The sequence below is a fragment of the Tupaia chinensis genome, unplaced genomic scaffold, assembly GCF_000334495.1.
Source record: "Tupaia chinensis unplaced genomic scaffold, TupChi_1.0 Scaffold149178_1, whole genome shotgun sequence".
Classification (NCBI taxonomy): Eukaryota; Metazoa; Chordata; class Mammalia; order Scandentia; family Tupaiidae; genus Tupaia; species Tupaia belangeri.
Genome location: NW_006209026.1, coordinates 1,147,769 through 1,167,584, shown reverse-complemented (window position 1 = coordinate 1,167,584; position 19,816 = coordinate 1,147,769). Strand labels below are relative to the sequence as shown.

General features: G+C 40.4%; 1 protein-coding gene across 1 annotated transcript in view; it reads right to left on the bottom strand.

Annotated features, from left to right (window-relative positions):
- Positions 1–19,816, bottom strand: part of LOC102474987 (microtubule-associated serine/threonine-protein kinase 4-like) — a gene marked incomplete at its 5' end in the record, with an annotated part of 327,526 nt that overhangs the window by 119,570 nt on the left and 188,140 nt on the right. The window contains one exon of the mRNA XM_006170934.1: positions 18,801–18,954. Within this exon, the coding sequence (XP_006170996.1) occupies positions 18,801–18,954 (154 nt within the window). The remainder of the gene's footprint in view (positions 1–18,800; positions 18,955–19,816) is intronic.

Below are 19,816 nucleotides of genomic sequence, written 5' to 3'. Positions count from 1 at the left end.
AGGAATGCCACAAGCCTTACCTCCCATCACATTATCAGCATCTATATGCGGGTGCATGTGTGCAGCATGACTACTGCACTGTACACTGGGTGTAGACGGGGACTGTAGCTCATTTCTTTGCAGCCCCATGACACACTTGGCACAAAAATCTCCATGTGAACCCTCTGGACTTTTGCAGAATCACATACTTATGTCTGTCCAGATTGACTCCTTGCTATATCTCTCACTGTATTTCTCCCAGGGAGCCTATTTTTCCATTGATACTAGTTCCCCGTTCCCTAGAAGTATATTCAAACTCAGGCCAATTGTTGATTTTATACTGACAATGAAAAAGACTCAGTGGTTTTAAACTTGATTTAGAGAAAATCATGTCACTTCCCATAACTTCGATTTTCTCCTCTAAAAACTATTTACCAAAGAGTCCATCTCATCCACAATATAATATATACTTTTAAAGTAAGCTGTTCAGCCCCACTATACTAAAGGAGCACCCAGCATCTTACTTTTTGGAGAAATTGGGAAATCTGCTCAATAGCACTCTTTGTATGCTAGGATGCTTTGATTGGTAGACCCGAATGTTACTGGCAGTGCTGAGATGCTAAACATGCTGGCAATTGTCCTATATCAAAACAGCTGAATGGTACTAGAAACCTGGTGACTGCCCCCTCCCAGAACAGAAATTGATTACCAAAGGCCCCATCAATCAAGAAAGTCTATGGGATGTTCATGGCCCCTTGAACCAGTCATTGAGCTGATCATATGCTGGGACCCTCATCCTTAATTTTACCCTTAAAACGCATGCATAGACCTCCTTGGGAAGACCTGTCCATTTCAGCATTAGCTAACTTCTCTCCTTGCTTTGTGCATAGCAGTAAAGTTGTACTTAACTTCATCACACCTTCCGTCTACCATGTGATTCTTAGCACATGAGCAAGTAAACTTAGTTTGAGTTTGATAACACTACTTTTGAAAACTAAAATGGCATTAAGTAACCACGAACTCTGAGGTCAATACCTCAAGCTTTATGGTAACCAGTCTACCCAACTAGTTACTCCTTTTAAAAGACTTCAATCATCCTTACAGAGAAACCAATGGGCTGAAGTGGAGGACCATAGTCATTTGGTTGTTCCCATCACCTTCCAAATAGGTATCTCTCAAGCTTGAAAGCCTGATCATTTTCTACTAGCCATTCCATTAAATTCATTTTATCTCCCATTATTTGAATCCATAGAGAGACTGTGACCTATTGAGGGCATCATAATAGGGCATTTGCATATACACTTTCACACATCAAAGAATATACCATGTGAGTATGTCATATATCAGATCTGCTTGGCGTTATCCACTAGGATGATTCTGACTCCAATGTGGCTATGCTGGGGATGAGGGGTAAAGCAACAGGAAAGGTGTTGTACCATGTCTGTATGTAATGCCTCCAACTGCTTGCTGTTCATACCATGCAGAGACCTATGAGATATCTGATAATGCCGAGCTACAAAACCATCCCAATATTACTGATAGAATGGCCAGATTTAGGAAATAAAAATATAGAATTCAAATAAATGTAAATAGTATGCCCCAAATATTAATCAGTTTTACATATATTAAAAATATTACTCATTGTTTATCTGAATTAAAATTTAATTGGATGATCCTTATTTTATCTGGCAGTAGTATATACTGAGCACTTTGTATTTGCAATGTACAAGGCTTTGCTTTGAGGATATAAGGAAGAAGTATTCAAGATAATTATAAACTAGTAAACGGGATGATAGGTACACAAATAATAGGAAGGGGACCAGCAGTTAGCGTAATAGCTATGTTGCTGGACTCCCACGTAGTCAACCACAGTTTGAGTCCCAGACCTGGTGGCTTAAACTCAGATGGGCACGTGTGCGTGCATGCCCAACATCCCGAAAGGAGAATGGAGAAGAAAGGATTGCAGCGTGGCCTTCCCCCCTGGGGGGAGGGGGATTTCTCGCTTTCTGTTTCTCTGTCTCTATCTTTCTGGCAAGTGCATGTGCCCTAGAGCAAAAAACTCTCAAAAAAAAAAAAAAATAATAGGAAGTAAAAGTGATCTATTCTTTAAGAAAAGAACAATATAAAATGGAATACAGGGAGAGAGAGAGAAGCAGAAGAGTCACCAAAAGTAACATAAAGGTGCTTGGAATAGAATTTGACTGTAAAATAGACTTTTAAGGATGATGTGCTTCATTTCTATTTTAGACACCTGGGGAGAGAGGCACAACAACACTCATCACTCTATATATGTGCAGGATTATTTTTTTCTCCCTATTTTTTATGTAACTTATATACACCATTGCAACCAAAAGCTAGCACAATGAGCAAAAATAAAACAAAATATTTTGCACTGAGATTCCTGGCAACCAAAGCAAAGACAGAAACACAGTGGGCTACCCTGACTGCCATTATTTAACAAAAGAATTAAATTGATCAGGCCAATCTAAATCCCTTTTCCTTGTTGTCAACTCAGGGGAAAAAAAAAAAGAAAGGTTGGGAGGTTTTAATAAAGGAGCAACGGTATGTATAATTGTTACTGTCCTTTAGAGTAACTTAGAGCAAAAAAGGAGGCACATCCTACCTTATAAGACACTAAAGAAAAACCAAGGGTACAATGTGGTATATACATGCATACATGGAAACATGTAATAAATGTCCATGTATGTTACTTAACAGATGCACACAACTGTCCTTTACAGGAACTGGGAGCATAAGGAAGATGTACTGCCCTGCACAAAATCTATCTTAAAGCTGAGTATGGTGCAGCGTTAATAATTTACAGAAATCATCATTTGACTTACTTTGTGCTGCCGTAATAAAATACCTGAAACTGCCTAATTTATCAAGAATGTAAATATATTGGGACCAGCAGTTAGCATAATGGCTATGTCACTGGACTCCCACATAGTTGACTGCGGTTCAAGTCCCGGACCCGGCGGCTTAAACTCACGCAGGGTGCGTGTGTGCCCAAGATCCCGAGAGGAGAATGGAGGAGAAGGGATCGCAGCATGGCCATCCCCCCCTGGGGGGTGGTTTCTCGCTTTCTTTCTCTCTCTCTCTGTCTTTCTAGCGAGCACACGCGCCCTATAGCAAAAACCTCTCCAAAAAAAAAAAAAAAAAAAAAGAAAATAAATATATTTCTCACAATTCTGGAGGCTGGGAAGTCCATAATTAAGGCACTGCATTTGGCTTAGTGAGGGCCATCTTGCAAAATGGCAAGCAAGCTAACACCCTGTGAAGCCTCTTTTTAAAGGGGTTTAATCCTGTTAATAGCTGAGCAGTTTTTATGGTCTTAGTATCCTCTAAAGGCCCACCTCGAAACATTATCACATAGGCAACACCTGAGTTTTAGAGGGAACCACAGCATGATTCCCCCTGTACACTTATTTAGTAAGAAAGAAACAGACATTGAAATGATACCATCCTCTTTTCCCCAAGTGGTTCCTCCTATGAGCAAGTCAATAACCAGTTAAAAGCAAGGAGGGGACTTACCTCCTGCTCTCCCAACAGGCCCAGGTCTGATGTAGGTGCCTGAGACAGTACAGCCAAAGCACAGAGAAATTATCTGGCTAGGCAGACCCAAGAAAATAAATTTAGCCCTGACAGTATGTGTTGATTAAGTACTTGAATGACAATGGACTGTGACAATGACAAATGCAGACTAGCACCACCAGAGTCATTAATATATCAGAAACACTAATTTTTATAAATCTTTAAACTTCCCAGTTGGGGGCATTTGCATTTCTTTGCCTACTCTTTTTCCTGCAGAGCTGACATAAAGCAACATCATTTGCCATTTCTATCCAGGGAGTTAATAATACTTCTGCATCCTTGATCTTTGGCCACTGAAAATGAGTTTTAAGCGGGGGAAGGAAGGCTTGGTGTGCTCAGTTTAAGAGGGTGGTGACAGAACACCCACTGGCATGCTCCACTGGAGGAAAAGGAGAGCTTCCTCACAGTGTGTACATGTGTATGCACGGGCATGTGCATGTAGCGGGGGAGGGTGAAGTGCAAGCAGGGGAAGGGAACTACAAAGTCTAGAACGTAAGAGAAAATGAGAACGAGCCATTCGCTGTGAAGACTTCCCCTCCCTCCCACATAGCTAAAAATTATTTACTACTCAAACTTGAAGGAACCTTGAGAGCATAGGGATCCAATCCACCCAATTTACAGATAAAGAAACTGGGAACCAACAGGGAAGGCACAGCTACTTGAAAGCTGACTTCGGACTAGAATCTGCACCTTGGATCTCCATTTCATATCCTCTGCATTATACTCTGAAACAATAGTGTAAGACATCAAGAGACTATCTCCACTAAACATAGTCACTTGTGTTCTAGAACTCCATTCCGTTTAATTCAGGTATCTCTTTCTCTTTCTGAACCACACTTCCCCTAATTACTACGACATCACACCCTACTACCATGCTCTGTAGGCCAGAGGATGTACATATGGTCTAATTTATCAATTCCACCATAAGAATAGTTGGCACGCCACATGCACTGCTGTGCAATTACACTACAGTCTAACTGTGATAAGAAAATGTCACCAGAAGGCTGTCCCGTGGTGCAGCAGTTAAGCACTGTGCAAAGGGAGCTGGATCTCACAATGCAACTGCAGTTTGAATCCTGGCCCAGCAGCTTAAAAAATATGCCAAGCACATGTGTATGCATACCATAAGTACTGTCTAGATGGAGAAATGTAGAAAAGGGAACTGAAGCATGACCACACCAATATTAATTTTCTAGTATTTCAATAAATATTGCACACTCTCCTTTCTTGCCAGAGCGTATGTCTACCGACCAGAGAGAAACAGAGAGGGAGAAAACAACCCTCAATGGGGTGGGGCCGTGCCACAATCCATTCCCCTCCATTTCTCCTTCCTGTTGGAATTTTAGGCATGTACACGTACACATGGTTCTCAGACTCCCAGAGCCAAGATTCAGATCTCGCAGCTGGCCATGTAATACCCAGCTCCCTTGACCACCAGGTCACAGAACCAGCCCAATATTACTCTCCTAATTATAATATTGAATTATTGGAAAAGTCATATGCATTTTTGCAGAAAAACAGAAAAAAATATGACTCTTCCAGAGACCCAATCTATTCAATTCGACTTTGGTGGCTTCCTCATCTAAACCAAAGGCTCAATAGGGAGCTAAAACCACTTCATCTCTTTTGGCTACACATACAGGGGGACTTCAAAAAGTTCATGGAAAGTAGAATTAAAGTGAGAGTTTATTTTGGTGCAAATGAATTTTTAAATCCATATGAAACGTTTTCCATAATATGTATATTCCATGAACTTTCTGGAAACCTATGATGTAAGAACTAAGAAGATAAGCTTTTGCTGAAGGATTGAAAAAGCACACCCAGCTATGCTTAAACGGCCAGTTATTTTATCAGAATGAAACACATTTTCATAGAAGTACTGATAATTAAAAACAATGAAGAGAACACAAGGAACATGATATGTGTCTTCAAAAAGTCAACACCTTGAGAAAATGCAAAAACAAAACAAAACTACAACAACAAAACTCTCAATTCCCAGGACAGCCAGTGGCATGGTGGTTAAGGCAGCTGGATCACACACACCCATGACTGATTGAATGGTTTGAGTGCTAGACTCAGCAGCTTGAAAAATGTGTGTGGGACTAGCAAATGGTATAATAATGGTTAGGTGGCTGAACTCACAATGTAGTCAACTGGTTTAAGTCCTAGACAAAATAGCTTAATATTCATGCCAGGTGTGTGTGTATGTATGCTCAAGATCCAGAGGAGAATGGAGGAGAAGGGATTGCAATGTGGCCATCTCCCTGTGGGAGATTTCTCACTTTCTGTTTCTCTGTATCTCTCTGTCCCTATGGCAAGGGTCCATGCCCTATAACAAAAATCTCTTTAAAAATAAAAAACACATGTTTGTGTGCAAAATACCAAGAGGAGAATGAGAAGGGATTGTGCTGCGGCCATCCCCCCCCAGGGCAGGAGTTTGGGGGGCTGTTCCACTTTCCTTCTGTCTCTGACATACCCTACTGCAAAACTTTTTTAAAAAATAAAAATAAATCAACTTCCAATTTTACAGGGAACTTCTGAGAACAAACTTGAATTTTATATATAAAAATAAAATTTGGATTTTGGATTCTTTTCTCAGGAGGGAACCAAGTCCATTACTGATAAAAATCACAGCAGAACACAAGAACTGAACAAGAGGTAGAGGTAAGAAACACTCATGCTTTATGAATTCTAACATACTATACATTTTTGGTTCATTTCTGATAAATGTTTTCATTAGCCTAACCGATATACAGAGTCTCCCCACAGAAATACAGAAAAACGTTTAGTCATGAATACTTTTAAAATCATGCCAGCAGAAACTTTAAACTAGACATTCTCTTCTTTGGTATACTTTAAGAATGTCATCTGTTACATCTGCTTTGCCACATCCAACATTCCCACATGAAGGTCAAGAAGGTCAACTTAGGGAACCAGCAGTTAGCGTAATGGCTATGTCGCTGGACTCCCATGTAGTCGACCACGGTTCATGTCCCGGACTCAGTGGCTTAAAACTCACGCTGGGCGCGTGTGCATGCGTGCCCAAGATCCCGAGAGGAGAATGGAGGAGAAGGGATTGCGGTGTGGCCATCCCCCCTGGGGGGTGATTTCTCGCTTTCTGTCTCTATGTCTCTCTCTGTCTGTCTGGCAAGCACACATGCCCTATGGTGAAAACCTCTCCAAATAAAAAAAGAAGGTCAACTTAGGCCTAGCTGTGGTGGTGCAGGTGGTAGGGAACCACTGTGAAATGCTGAAGCCACATGGAAGAGCAGGTTTTAGACCCTGGGCTGACCTGAACATGCCAGGTGCCTAATAACATGTCTGTGATCCTGGATGGCTAGGAATTTGGTGTGGGAAGATCCCGGCCTGGCTAGATCCTATTGAGGGTATTTATCTCTCTGGCTCTCTATTTCTGACTCATGAAAGAAAAACAGACAATAACTTTAAAAATAAATAAATAAAAGAAGGAGGCCAACTTCTTTTGTAGGTGTTGATATGTTAGCTGTGTCTGAATATTTTCCTGCCCTTGCAATCTTGAAATCTTATAGAAATCATCATTTGAGGTCCTTGGTACCTTTTGCCCCCAGAAGCTGCTTCAAGAAATGTAAGAGACACTGGACCTTCTTTGGAAAACATCTTCTTAATTAACACTCAGGACCAGGTTTTAAGGCCTTCAAACCCTATTAGGTACAGAATTATACAACGTCTTTCTGAAGAGCCAGTTTTGCTGAGCTAGGGCGGCTTCCGGCACTCTCTGGAGCTCATGTACACATCAAAGCAAAGAGCTTCGTCTCTCATATGACTCTCAGTATAAGAAAAATGCACTTGATGTTAAAGTCCTCATTTAGTCTCTTTCCTTAATGGATTCTCCCATCACGTTTGACTTGTCACCTCCTGGGAAGGTTTCACTGGTGCAAAATGCCTGAAGGAGAGATCTGGGTTTCCCAGAGGACTCTGCAACTGGCTCTGAAGAAGGTAGTGGCCGCTTGGCAGTTCCTTGGCAGCAAGTGACCCAGGGCCTGGGAAGCACGGCGTGAGCACGTTAGAGGGAGCAATGACTCATCCGTGGGCCATCTGCACGGGAGATGAGCTACAGCAGAAGGCTCCCTGACAGAGAGCCACTGGGAGGCAGCATCTGCCAAAGGAGCTAGCTGACAGCTGCGTGTCCCATTAAATCCAGGCCTCCTGAGAGCCGCCTACTCTGACAAGGAGAAACTGCAGACACTTTCAAAAATGCACCAAAATGTTCACCTTCAATTTAGAACACCTAGAGTAATAAAGTATCCAGGATCTAAACTGACATAGGAACTGTGAAGACAAGAAATAGTTTTAAAGGCTTCTTAAAATCACGTACTCTCACCAAGAGGAAGCTGCTAATGGAATTGCCTCTTTATTGCTTGAAACTCAGAAAAATAGGTAGAGACGTCCTCCGGCTTTGTGAACTGTTGTTGATAAACTATCCGACTTTATAAGTTCTAAAACTGAGTTCTACACCAAGTTCAAAGAATCCTAGCCTTTGGCTCTATGCCCTTGGCATTGAGATTTGATAGGCATTCAGAAATAGCAAAATAGATAGAAGTAGGATGCTTTTAAGTCAGTAAAACATCAAGTGAGAAATATTTGTGGATCTGGATTTTTTGGGGGGTACGGAGGAGCCTTTTCCCCCCAATGACGAAAGGCCAAGAACTTGAGTCAAAAGTCTCCTAAGCGCCACTCTGTGAGAGCTATGAAGACCTTTGTCCTTAAAGGTCTCTTTCAAGATGTGCCCAACGTCAAACTGTTAATGTTTCATCATCCTTCAAGGGCCATTAAGTCACACTAAGCCCATCCGCTACTCACTCCCTAACCCACCACACCTCCAAGTCCCAGCTTTCAATCCTTCTTCCAAGCTCCCACTGGCTTTGGCTTGATCCTTGAGAATTCACGCCCTGGGCATCGACAGGTCCTCTTGTCACTCTACTGCTCAGTTCCAGCCTCCTGAGGGACCCTCAAGAGCTCTGTCTGCTATGCTCTGGGAAAACCAATAGTCCCAGTAAATGAATTCCCTTGGCGCTTTAAACTTTTCCTCAAACGTGGAGGCAGCTTTCATTTTCAGCTCACAAACTCAGGTCTTAAATGGGCTGTCAGTGCTTCCAAGAAATCTTACATTTTTGTGGAAACTTCAAAAGTTCATAGAAAAATGGAATTAAAGTACAAATTTATTTTGATGCAAAAACACCTTGAAGTCCACACGTAGTTTTTCATAAACTGCACGTTCATGAACTTTTTTTTTGGAGAGGTTTTTTCGCCATAGGGCATGTGCGCTTGCCAGGCAGACAGAGACACAGAGACAGAAAGTGAGAAATCACCCCCCAGGGGGGATGGTCACGCCACAATCCCTTCTCCTCCATTCTCCTCTCCGGATCTTGGGCACGCACGCACACGCGCCCGGCATGAGTTTTAAGTCACCAGGTCCGGGACGCAAACTGCAGTCGATTACGTGGGAGTCCAGCGACATAGCCATTACGCTAACTGCTGGTTCCCACATGTTCATGAACTTTTTGAGGCTCCCTCATATAGTTCGCCTTTTTTTTTTTCTTTATGATTTATTTTGGTTTTGGTTTTGCCATAGGGTGTGTGTCCTCACCAGAGAAAGACAAAGGGAGAGACAGTGTGGTGGAAAGTGAGAACCTACATCGCAATCCTCCATATTTCTCCCGGCATTTTGGCACACATACACATTGTTCTGATCCCCAAGCCGCCAGGTCCAGGACTCAAACCATGGTTAGCCACGTGGGAGTACGGTACCTCAACCATTACACTATCTGCTACCCAGCTTCCCACATTCTTTTTTTTAATTATTGCCAAAGGGTGCATGCACCAGAGAGAGAGAAATCAACTCCCAATGGGGCATGGTCATGCTGCAATTCTTCTTCCTCTATTTCCAGACCCTATCAGGGTTGGGACTAGGGCCCACGTGTGTATGTGTGCATGCCCAGCACGTTTTTCAAGCCACCAAGACCAGAAATTAAATTTCAGTTGACCATGTGGTACTCGGATCCCTTTGCTGCTGCAGTAAAAATGGTAGTACAATTTCACAGACAGGGCACTGACATGGAAACAATCCTCTCCTTTCTACCCTTTCTTCCATACGGCCCTCCATCCCCAACTCCCATATAACTCTCCTGACCCTCAAAAGCAGGTCTGCCACAATGCATTGAGACATTTACTGAACTCCTTGCTTTAAAAACAAAACAAAAGGAAAAATTTATTTTATTAGTGATAGAGAAAGGTAACATTTTCAAAATTAAACTTCCTGGGACCAGCAGATGGCATAATGGTTACATCACTGGACTCCCATGCGGTCAACTGCAGTTTGAGTCCCAAATCTAATGTCTTAAAATTCACACCAGGCACATGTGTGTCCCCAAGAGACCAAGAGAAGAATGGAGGAGAAGGGACTGTGGCACTTCCATCCCCTCTAAGGGATGATTTCTCACTTTCTGGCTCTCTCTCTGGCCAGTACATGCATCCTATAGCAAAAATCTCTTCCTTGAAAATAAATAAACAAACAAACTCATTATGTGATAATTGTAGATATACATGCCGTAATAAAAAATAATACACAAAGATCTCAGGTACTCTTCTTTATACAGTTTCTTTCAATGGTAACATCTAGAAAAATGGTAGTACAATATCACAGACAGGGCACTGACATGGAAACATTCAAGATACAAAACATGACCCTCACCACCAAGAACCCTCATGCTGTCCTTTCATAGCCATACCTATTTCCCCCCAAGCTTCGCCTCCTTAAGTAAGCCCTAGCAACTACTGATTAGTTACCTATTTCTATAATTTAGTCATTTTGAAATGTTATATGCAAATAGAATTACATTATCTGTAACCTCGTGGCATGGACTTTTTTTCACTCAACATAATTCGCTGATGATTCACCCAGATTGTTGTATCAATAGTTCACTCCTTTTTTTATCTCTGAGTTGTATAGATGTACCTAAATTACCTACTTTTGCATCTATTTCCCCCTCTTCTCAAATGAGCTACTTATATCCTTGTCTATCAACACATAAGCTATCCCTAATCCTGTCATCACTCTTTTCTCCTAGCCCACTCCACTCTGGCTTCTGTCTCACTTGGCTACTCTCCGCGAGGTTACCCAGCGACTATGCTGTCAAGTCTATGACACTTGCCTGTCCTCATCTCACTTAATTTCTAGGATGGAGCCAATTTATATTCCCCTTCCCAAAATAATGCTTCTCTGCGTCTGTGACTTCACGGTCCTATCCAGTACACGTAGCTAGCAGGTCTCATACACATTTTAAACTTGGACTCAAAACAGAACTAATCACACTCGATGACTTTATTAAAATCTACCCTACTCCAGTTTTCCATGCCTCCTGTGCCTCTTTTGTAGCTGGGCTGTGAGGTGGTGGCCCAGCAGGACCAATGCCCTAGCACCGCCCCCACACACACACCAACACACACACACACCAACACCAGCCTTATATTCATCTGTGCCAACGTGACTGGCTCTTCCAAAAAGAAAGTGAATAGAAATGAGTGTGTCTCTTCTACACTGAAGAAAAAAGAGAAGAGCCAGCAGGTGGCAGAGTGGTTAATGCGCTGGACTCCCACATGGCTGACTACAGTTCAAGTCCCAGACCTAGCAGTGGTTTGAGAATCATGCCAAGTGTGTGTACTCAAAATCCTGAAAGGATAAAGGAGGAGAAGGGATCGCAGTGTGGCCATCTTCCCCTACCCCGAGGGTGATTTCTTTTTTAATTTAAATTTATTTATTTACATTCATTCACTGTACATCATTACAGCATACAAAATGAGATTTTCCCATCCAGAGTACACAATATATTGTCTCAATCAAGCACATCAACATACATGTTATTGTCAACAAATAATTTTCCATTTCTTGTTTCCTGTATGTTTTGCTTTTTCTCCTCCATCCTTGATTCCCTGTCTCTTACCCTCTGCCATCTCCCACTCTCCTCCCACACTGTCTCTGGTGTCTATCTATGTTTGCTTTCTATACTGTTTTCCCCCCACATTTTATTGAATTACTAAAGATCTTAATTAATAGCATACAAAATGTGATTTCCCATCCAGAATATACTGCCTAGTGACTTAATCGTGCATATTATTATCAAAAATTTTCCATTTCTAGTTCCTAGAATTTATTTTTTCCCTCTTTTCTGACCCTCTGTCCTTTCCTACCTTCTTCTCACACTATCTCTGGTGTCTACAATTGTCTTCCATTTCTTTCCCACCCACATTGTATTGATCACACAATTTCTTAAATAATCTAACTACTTTCAATGGTAAGTTCACTTGGTACTATTAAGAAAACCAGTTTTAACTTAAATCAAAGAAATGCTAAGGAACTTTGCTTAAAGGTGATTTCTCATTTTCTCTCTGTCTCTCTGGCACATGGCCTATGGAATACCCCCCCCAAAAGAAAAAAAAAAAAAACTCAGAAGGGATTTTCCCACAAGATAAAAGGAATGTGGGTCCTCGAACCACCATAGGAAGAGAGCTGCCTATTAACTAAAACATGTTTTTTGTACAGTTACATGAACAAGAAACAAACTACTAATATGTTGTCAATGATATTGATTTGCCCGTCATAAAGCAAGAAGCATTATCCTAACACACAGCACTTTATATAGGCATTTTCTGATGGTACTACAAAATTGAAGAAATCTAGACAACAGGAGAGGGTACATTGTATTTAGATGTCATATGTACTAAACAGCATGGCTAATGATAAAATAGCTATCTTTTATGCAAATTAGCTTTAATCTCAATTCTTTCAGACTTACCCACTGGCTATGGAGGTCTTTATGATGAGGACCCTGTTAGCCACAACACAACACTCAAACACAAAGGCCTCCAGGTTAATGTTAAAAGGAAGTAGGCTTTCGGAGATTAAATTGTTTTCTCCTTCCCTCTTTCAAGTAAAATTCACTCAGAAATAAATTTTCTTAATTTTTGGATGTTATTCTAAATTGATCTCTATAGCTTAAGACAGAAAAACCTCTATTTTCCCTCAAGATAGAACACCGGGCTTCTAATTGTTTTAGAAATTCTAGTTTGTTTTGTCCACCAAACTGATTTCTTCTTATGTATGTGTTATACACACACATAGATGCCTCTACCTGTTACACTGCAAACAACCTAAATACCTTTTAAAAAATACGACTCTTTTCATGAGGAAAAGGAGCCTTCACTTCCTGACTACTAAGGCTACAACATACATCATGGCTGTGGAGTGCCAGACAAGGACTCAGGGCATTTTGTTTGCATATCAAGAAGCCTGGATTCAAAATGCAGAGGTTGTGGCCCTCATTCCGCAGATTCCTCACTGTGAGCTGTCAAGCATATTACCACACATCTATGCCAGACTTAAGGGTCTGTATAATGATTAGAATAATGTTCCTCTTCCTCATCAGGAGGCTCTGACGCTCAGTCAATGTTTGTTCGATGCTTCTAGGTACCTATTAAGCAAGCTATGGGCCATGAAGACAGAAAACACCATTAGCCTCAAAAAATATATATATAAATTAAAAAAAGAAAAAAAATCCAGGCAGTGCTGGGCAGAGTGAGCTTTGGATCTATTGTTTTCATGTCAGCCCTACAGAAAAGGCAGTGTTTTAGTTTCGTTTTGTTTTGCCTTCTTTAATCTAATATCCTTAGTGATTCAAAACTTGAGTCAGAGGAAAAAGTCAAAATTTCAATCATGGATAACTAGGCATAGAATTACAGGGATTTGGGTTTTTTCTTTCTTTCCTTCTTTCTTTCTTTTCCTTTTTTGTTTTTTAAGAGAGATTTCTGCTACAAGGCATGTGCCCATGCCAGACAGAGAGAGAGAAACAGAAAGACAGAAAGTGAGAAATCACCCCCCAAACCCCAAGTGGGGGAATGGTTACATGACAGTTCCTTCTCCTTTATTCTCCTCTCAGGATTTTGAGCACACAAGCACATGTGCCCAGCATGAGTTTTAAGCTGCCGGGTCTGGGACTTGAACCATGGTTGACTACATGGAAGACAAGTTATTGTCAACAAATAACCACCTACTGGTACTGGTTTTTTCCCCTTTTTAATAGTGTACTTTTTAATTGAACACATATTACTTTTATGATTAAAAATAAATTTATTTTTATGGCAAAAAAAATATTTTTAAAGGCATTTACCATAGGGCACATGAACTCACCAGAGAGACAGAGGCAATAAGAAGGAAAGTGAGAAATCACCCCTAAGGGGATAATGCCATGCTGCAATCCCTTCTCCTCCATTCTCCCTGTGGATTTTGGGCACATACATATGCACACCCAGTGTGAGTCTCAAGATGCCAGGTCCAGGACTCAAACTATGGTCAGCCAGGAGGGAGTCCAGCACCTTAACCACTACACCACCTGCTGGCCCCCTTTTTTCTATTTTCAAAAAAGACAGAGAGAAACTTATTATGAGAGACTATTCCTATCTTCCCTCTAGTAGTATTATATATCTGCAGCCTTGCCAAAGGGTCAAAGTGCATGGAGTGTGCTTCCACCTCTCAACTTGGGCTTGACCACGTGGTCAACAGGAAGTTAGCAGACCTGACACTCACAGAGGTTTGAAATATTCCTATGTAGGTTGACAAGTATTCTCATGCTCCTGCCTTTACCAGAAGGTAATACTTCAGGTAGTCTCTGTTCTAAGGAAGATGACAGACATATTGCACAGATCTGGACCGAAACCGTCTCCTGAATCCAAGCCTCACAGAGCTTAACTAGCCCATCAGTCACGGAAACAAAGAAGAAGTACTTTTATTGTTTGCTACTGACATTTTTGTGGTTATGTTCTCACTTACATACCACTGAATGCAACAACAACAGGAACAAAAAGCTCAGAACAAAACTGTCATGGATTGAACCAAGGTATAAAAAGGCCACAGCATCCTTCATAAGCCTGTTTCCAAAGGAGGGCTCCTCCACCTCAGTTTGAGGAAAGGCCTTAGCATATGGTAACTGTTTCCCTCCCTCTCCTTAAATAAACAATTATTTCATTACAATTATAGAAAGTCCTAAGAAGCATGAGATACTAAGATCATTCGACATTAGAGTTCATGTTAAAAATACATTGTAAGCATCATCTAATGTTAAAACATATTTTTATGGCATGATTTGTAATGTTTATGATGCTTTCCCATTTTATGTGTATACCATATGTTTAATCAATATTCTTTTGCTAACTACTTAGATAATACACAATTTTAATTATTATAAATAGTTCTGCTCTAAGTATAACTAGAGTTAATTCTCTGCACATTCACAACTCTTTCCTTGTGATGAATTCAGAGAAACAAAATTGCTGGGTTAACAAATGTGTAGATTTTAAGATTTTTTAATAGGTATTAATTGCCTAGTTTTAATTTACTTTTGTGATTAAGGAACCAGGACTGATTCAACCCCATGTTTGAGTCAGCCCAGATTCTCCTCCTAAGATTCACTCTTAATTAATCCTGCTGGATTTTACAGTTTACTAAAAACATACTGGGTATCGACTATGCAGCAAACAGTGTAGTAGTAGGGAGCACAGACTCTGGAGCTGCAATAACTGGGTTCAACTCCTGGCTCTGCTATTTTTTAAGCACCATGACCTTGCATGGGTTCCTCAACCTGCCTGGGCCTCAGTGTCCTCATCTATAAAATGTGTATAAGAATTCCTCCCTCAGACACACAGACATGGAATAAGAATTAAATTAGTCAGTAAATGTAATGGCACTTGCCCCATAGTAAGCTTTCAATGTTAGCTGTTATTATTCTTAGGGATAAATAAATAGGCTACAGATCTTCCTCTCAATGACCAAAAAAATATAATGAACCTCATCAAGGGCATTGGCAAAATTTTTAAACTATGTACTGAGGCTTAATAAAAATCTATGTTTCAAGGAAAATAGAATATCACTAAAGAAAAGATCCTTGAATTAAAACAACGTGAAGCAATGGAAACGTAGTTTTTAGTAACAGAATAGAGCAGGCATAGGCTCCTAATGGCAAAAGCAGTTAGATCGAATCTAAGTTTAGGAGCAGGGTGTGCACTAAGTTCAGAGAACATGTGATTATTTATGGTTACCTACAACTAGCGGAAACCACGTTTTTTTTAAAGATCAGAGGTGATGCTGTCTTCTCTCTGATCCAACATTTGACACTAGCCCGTCACAAACGTAGTGCCTGTCATAAAGTAGAAATTCAGTCAACAAGGTTCTCCATCAACTTGAAATCTCCCCAAATTCAATTAGTTATGCAGCATGACGAATAGCTGCCCATCACAGGGCTAAGTGCTTTGCATCTATTATTTCATTAAATCCTCGGCCAAGCTATCTAGAGGACTAATTAAGAATGTTTTTTTCATAATCTAATACAACTTTTTAAAAACTGTTTTCAAAAACAGGCTGATGTTCAATGGATTTTTAAAGCTCATCTCTAAGGACTATTAAACAAATTAAAAATTATCTAACCAGAGATTCAATTACCAAAAATAATTGTATAGCAACCTAATTGTATAAGGATAGAATTTCTAGAGCTCTTAAGGTTATGCAATGGAAATCAAGTCTGGCTAATATTTTTAAGAGAAAAATAAAATTTAATTTTTCAGGTTATATATCTGCATAAAGAGCCATTTTCTTGCAATATTTAAAGGCCTTAAATAATACTTCAAGCAGAAATGGAGAGAAAAACTGCTGCCCCTAATGTCAAAAATAAGTTTATCAAGGTAAGTACATTTTTCTAAGTGAAATTAATAAATTAGAGTCTTTTCATCTTTAAGATATAATTTCCTCACCTAAAGAATAAGGGTAAGACTAAATAATCTATAGGGTCTCCCACCTGAAAAAGCCAATAGTCCACATTTATAAAAGGGAAGCAAAATATTCTAACAAGCATTAGCAGACGTAAAACTCAAGTGAAAACATTTCCCTTAAAGTCAGTGAAGTGCATGAATTTTCTGAATTTCTTCCTCCTGGCCAGAGGTCAGTTTAGTCTCCCACTCCCTCAGCATACCACACTGCGTCAAGGTTTCAGACTACTGATCTTGTGCCAGAAGCATTTCTGGTCCCAGAAACTTCATCTCAAAAATGTCAAAATTCATAATTCTTCCTCAAAATATAATTACACTTATTTTCCAGACCATTTTTAAACTAGTAGACAAGATTGTCATATGTAGAAAAAAAATTGTTTTCAGGTTTCAAAAGCAATAAAGTGGGCCAAACCGTGGTCTAAGAGCAGCACAATTGAACGCATGCTAGAAGATCATGTTCCAGGGCCTCCTTTTGCATACTGGGCACTCACAGGCCCATGATCAGGGCTGACTAAGGTGCAGGTGGATTGTGGCATTAGGGATCTACTGGGGAGTACTTTCTGTCCCTTTCTGTCTGTCTCTCTCTCTCTCATGGCAGAAATAAACTTGTTTAAAAAGTAAATTTCTTCAACCAATTTATATTTAGGCTTAGTCTCTGTGGCTCAGGATACAGTACACCAGACCAAGGAGCAGGAAGCCACATGGTGACTGAAGTTTGAGTTCCAGGATTGTGGTGGGCTAAAGGATTGGAGGAAGAGGATCAAGGCAGAACTGCTGTTTCTCTTTCTGACTCTTAATCTTGTATGCATGTGTACATGCACTCTATCATAAATAAAAATATATTAAGAGGAAAAAGAACTTAGAAGACATAATGGGTATTTAACCTTTAGCAATTTAAAGGTACCTTTTAAAACATGAAATTTAAAATTTAAGATTTTTTTTTTCCTTTTTAAGGCCGTGCTCTAACTTATCTTAATTTGGCTATTTTTCTTTTTCTTCTTTTTTTTTTTTTTGAGAAGTTTTTACTATAGGGTGTGTGCGCTTGCCAGACAGACAGAGACAGAGAGACAGAAAGCAGGAAATCACGCCCCCCCATGGGGGATGGCCATGCCGCAATCCCTTCTCCTCCATTCTCCTCTCGGGATCTTGGGCACGCACACACATGCACCCGACGTGAGTTTAAGCCACTGGGTCCAGGACTTGAACTGTGGTCGACTACGTGGGAGTCCAGCGACATAGCCATTATGCTAACTGCTGGTCCCAATTTGGCTATTTTTCAAGTCAATAAGTGACTTGTGAGTTTTCTGGATCTGAAAATGTTTAACATTAATTTAACAATGCAATTTAAAAATGGGTAAAAGGATTAGACCATATACTTCACAAAACAAGATCTGCAGATATTTAATGAGCACAAGAAGATATTCTACTTTTTTTTTTTTTTTCTGGAGAGATTTTTGCTATAGGGCGCGTGCGCTCGCCAGACAGACAGAGAGAGACATAGAGACAGAAAGCGAGAAATCACCCCCCAGGGGGGATGGTCATGCCGCAATCCCTTCTCCTCCATTCTCCTCTCGGGATCCTGGGCACGCACGCACACGTGCCCGGCGTGAGTTTTAAGCCACCGGGTCCGGGACGTGAACCGCGGTCGACTACGTGGGAGTCCAGCGACATAGCCATTACGCTAACTGCTGGTTCCCAAGATATTCTACTTTATAGTCATCAAAGAAATACAAATGAAAACCACACTGTGATATAATTACACTAAAAAAGCTGAAATTACGAAGACTAGCAATATTGCAGGCTAAAGAGGTTACAGTGACACTGGATCATTCATCCCCTGCTGGTGAGAATGTACCATAATGTAATTTTGGAAACATCTGGCCATTTCTTATAAAGTTACATATGTATCACTACTATACACATACAACATGTGTGAATATTAAAACATACTGAACAAGAGAAGTCAGACACAAAAGACTACGTCCTATGTAACTCGATCAATATAAAACTCTTAGGAAGATGAATCTATAGTGATAGAAAGCAGCTGCATGATTACCTGAGGCTGAGAGGAGCTAACCAGGAAGGATATACGGAACATTTTGTGTGTCAGTCATGTACATTAGGGTATCACTCGGCCTAAAGCCAGCCATATGCGCTTAAAATGGGATCATTTCTTGTATGTAAATCATATTTCAGTACAGTTTACTTTAAAAATTCTTAATTTAACTGCTTTCTAGGTTTGATGGGATTTTACCAAAAGGTTTGCAGAGAGGCAGGCCCATCCCTAACCAGGCTGACTTTCACACATGGAGCCCTATGGCCATGCAGGGACTCAAGAAACGCAGTTCTTGCTCTCCTCTGCATCACCCCTGACTCACCGGTCAGGGCCCCTCCCAGGCTCCCTCGCCGCAGCTGTCTTCCATCCTCACTCAGCTGTCTTTTATACTTCAGTGGTTTTCCAGGACCAGAAGCCACATCTGGGTTGCTGCATTTCCGGAACGGCATGGGTGGAGGAGATAGTATGTGGTCAAGCTGCAGAGAGAAGGACAGTGGCATCATTTGCAGGGGACACTCAACATCACCTAGAATGAAAAACATACATTCTTCCTCTTGTTTCCTTCTCTAACTCCCTTTTTCCTAATTCTGTTTTTCCTTTGGCTTGTTTAGAGAAGTCAAGATTTTATTGACGTGTCTTCCATCTGAAAGCGTCTGGCTTGCTGCAAAATCTCAAAATCCCAGTGCGTTTCAAGCTACAGGTTACAACACATTAGTGTGTCATAAAATCAAGCTTAGCAAATTGTGACAAGTATTTCCTAATGTAATAGAATTGTAAGTTCGCTGAAGAAGAGGAAAGTACTATTTCAAGAATTGTTTCATTCAGTTACCCATGTGTAACTGTGTATGTGTGTCCTGGGTTACCATATAAAATTTATCTTTCCGAGGGCCATGGTCACTCCCAAAATATGGCTTTATGGAGAAGCAATATATCACTTCTTCATTTGATCACAAAAGAAAATTCACATATCGTTCACAAATATACGTACAAGACAGAATTTCTAAGCACTAGAGTTCTTAATGGAAATCAATACATCCCTACATCACTTTATAGCTTTTCAAAAGAAAACCTGTCACGAGAATCACAGAAAGCCAAGTCCCTTCAAGAGATAGCTTTCTACAAAAGAATCCCTTGTGTCACAACACTTATTTTAAAATCTGCTCTGCTTTTATAAGAAAACCTTTTATACTTACATAGAGTTATATTTTCTAAAATGTTCCCTTCAATAAAATACCTAGGAATGTATATGTGACTAGATAGTTATTAAGGACAAAAATATTTACATGCATGAACTTATGTCCAGATAGTTATTAAGAATAAAAAAGTACAAACATATTC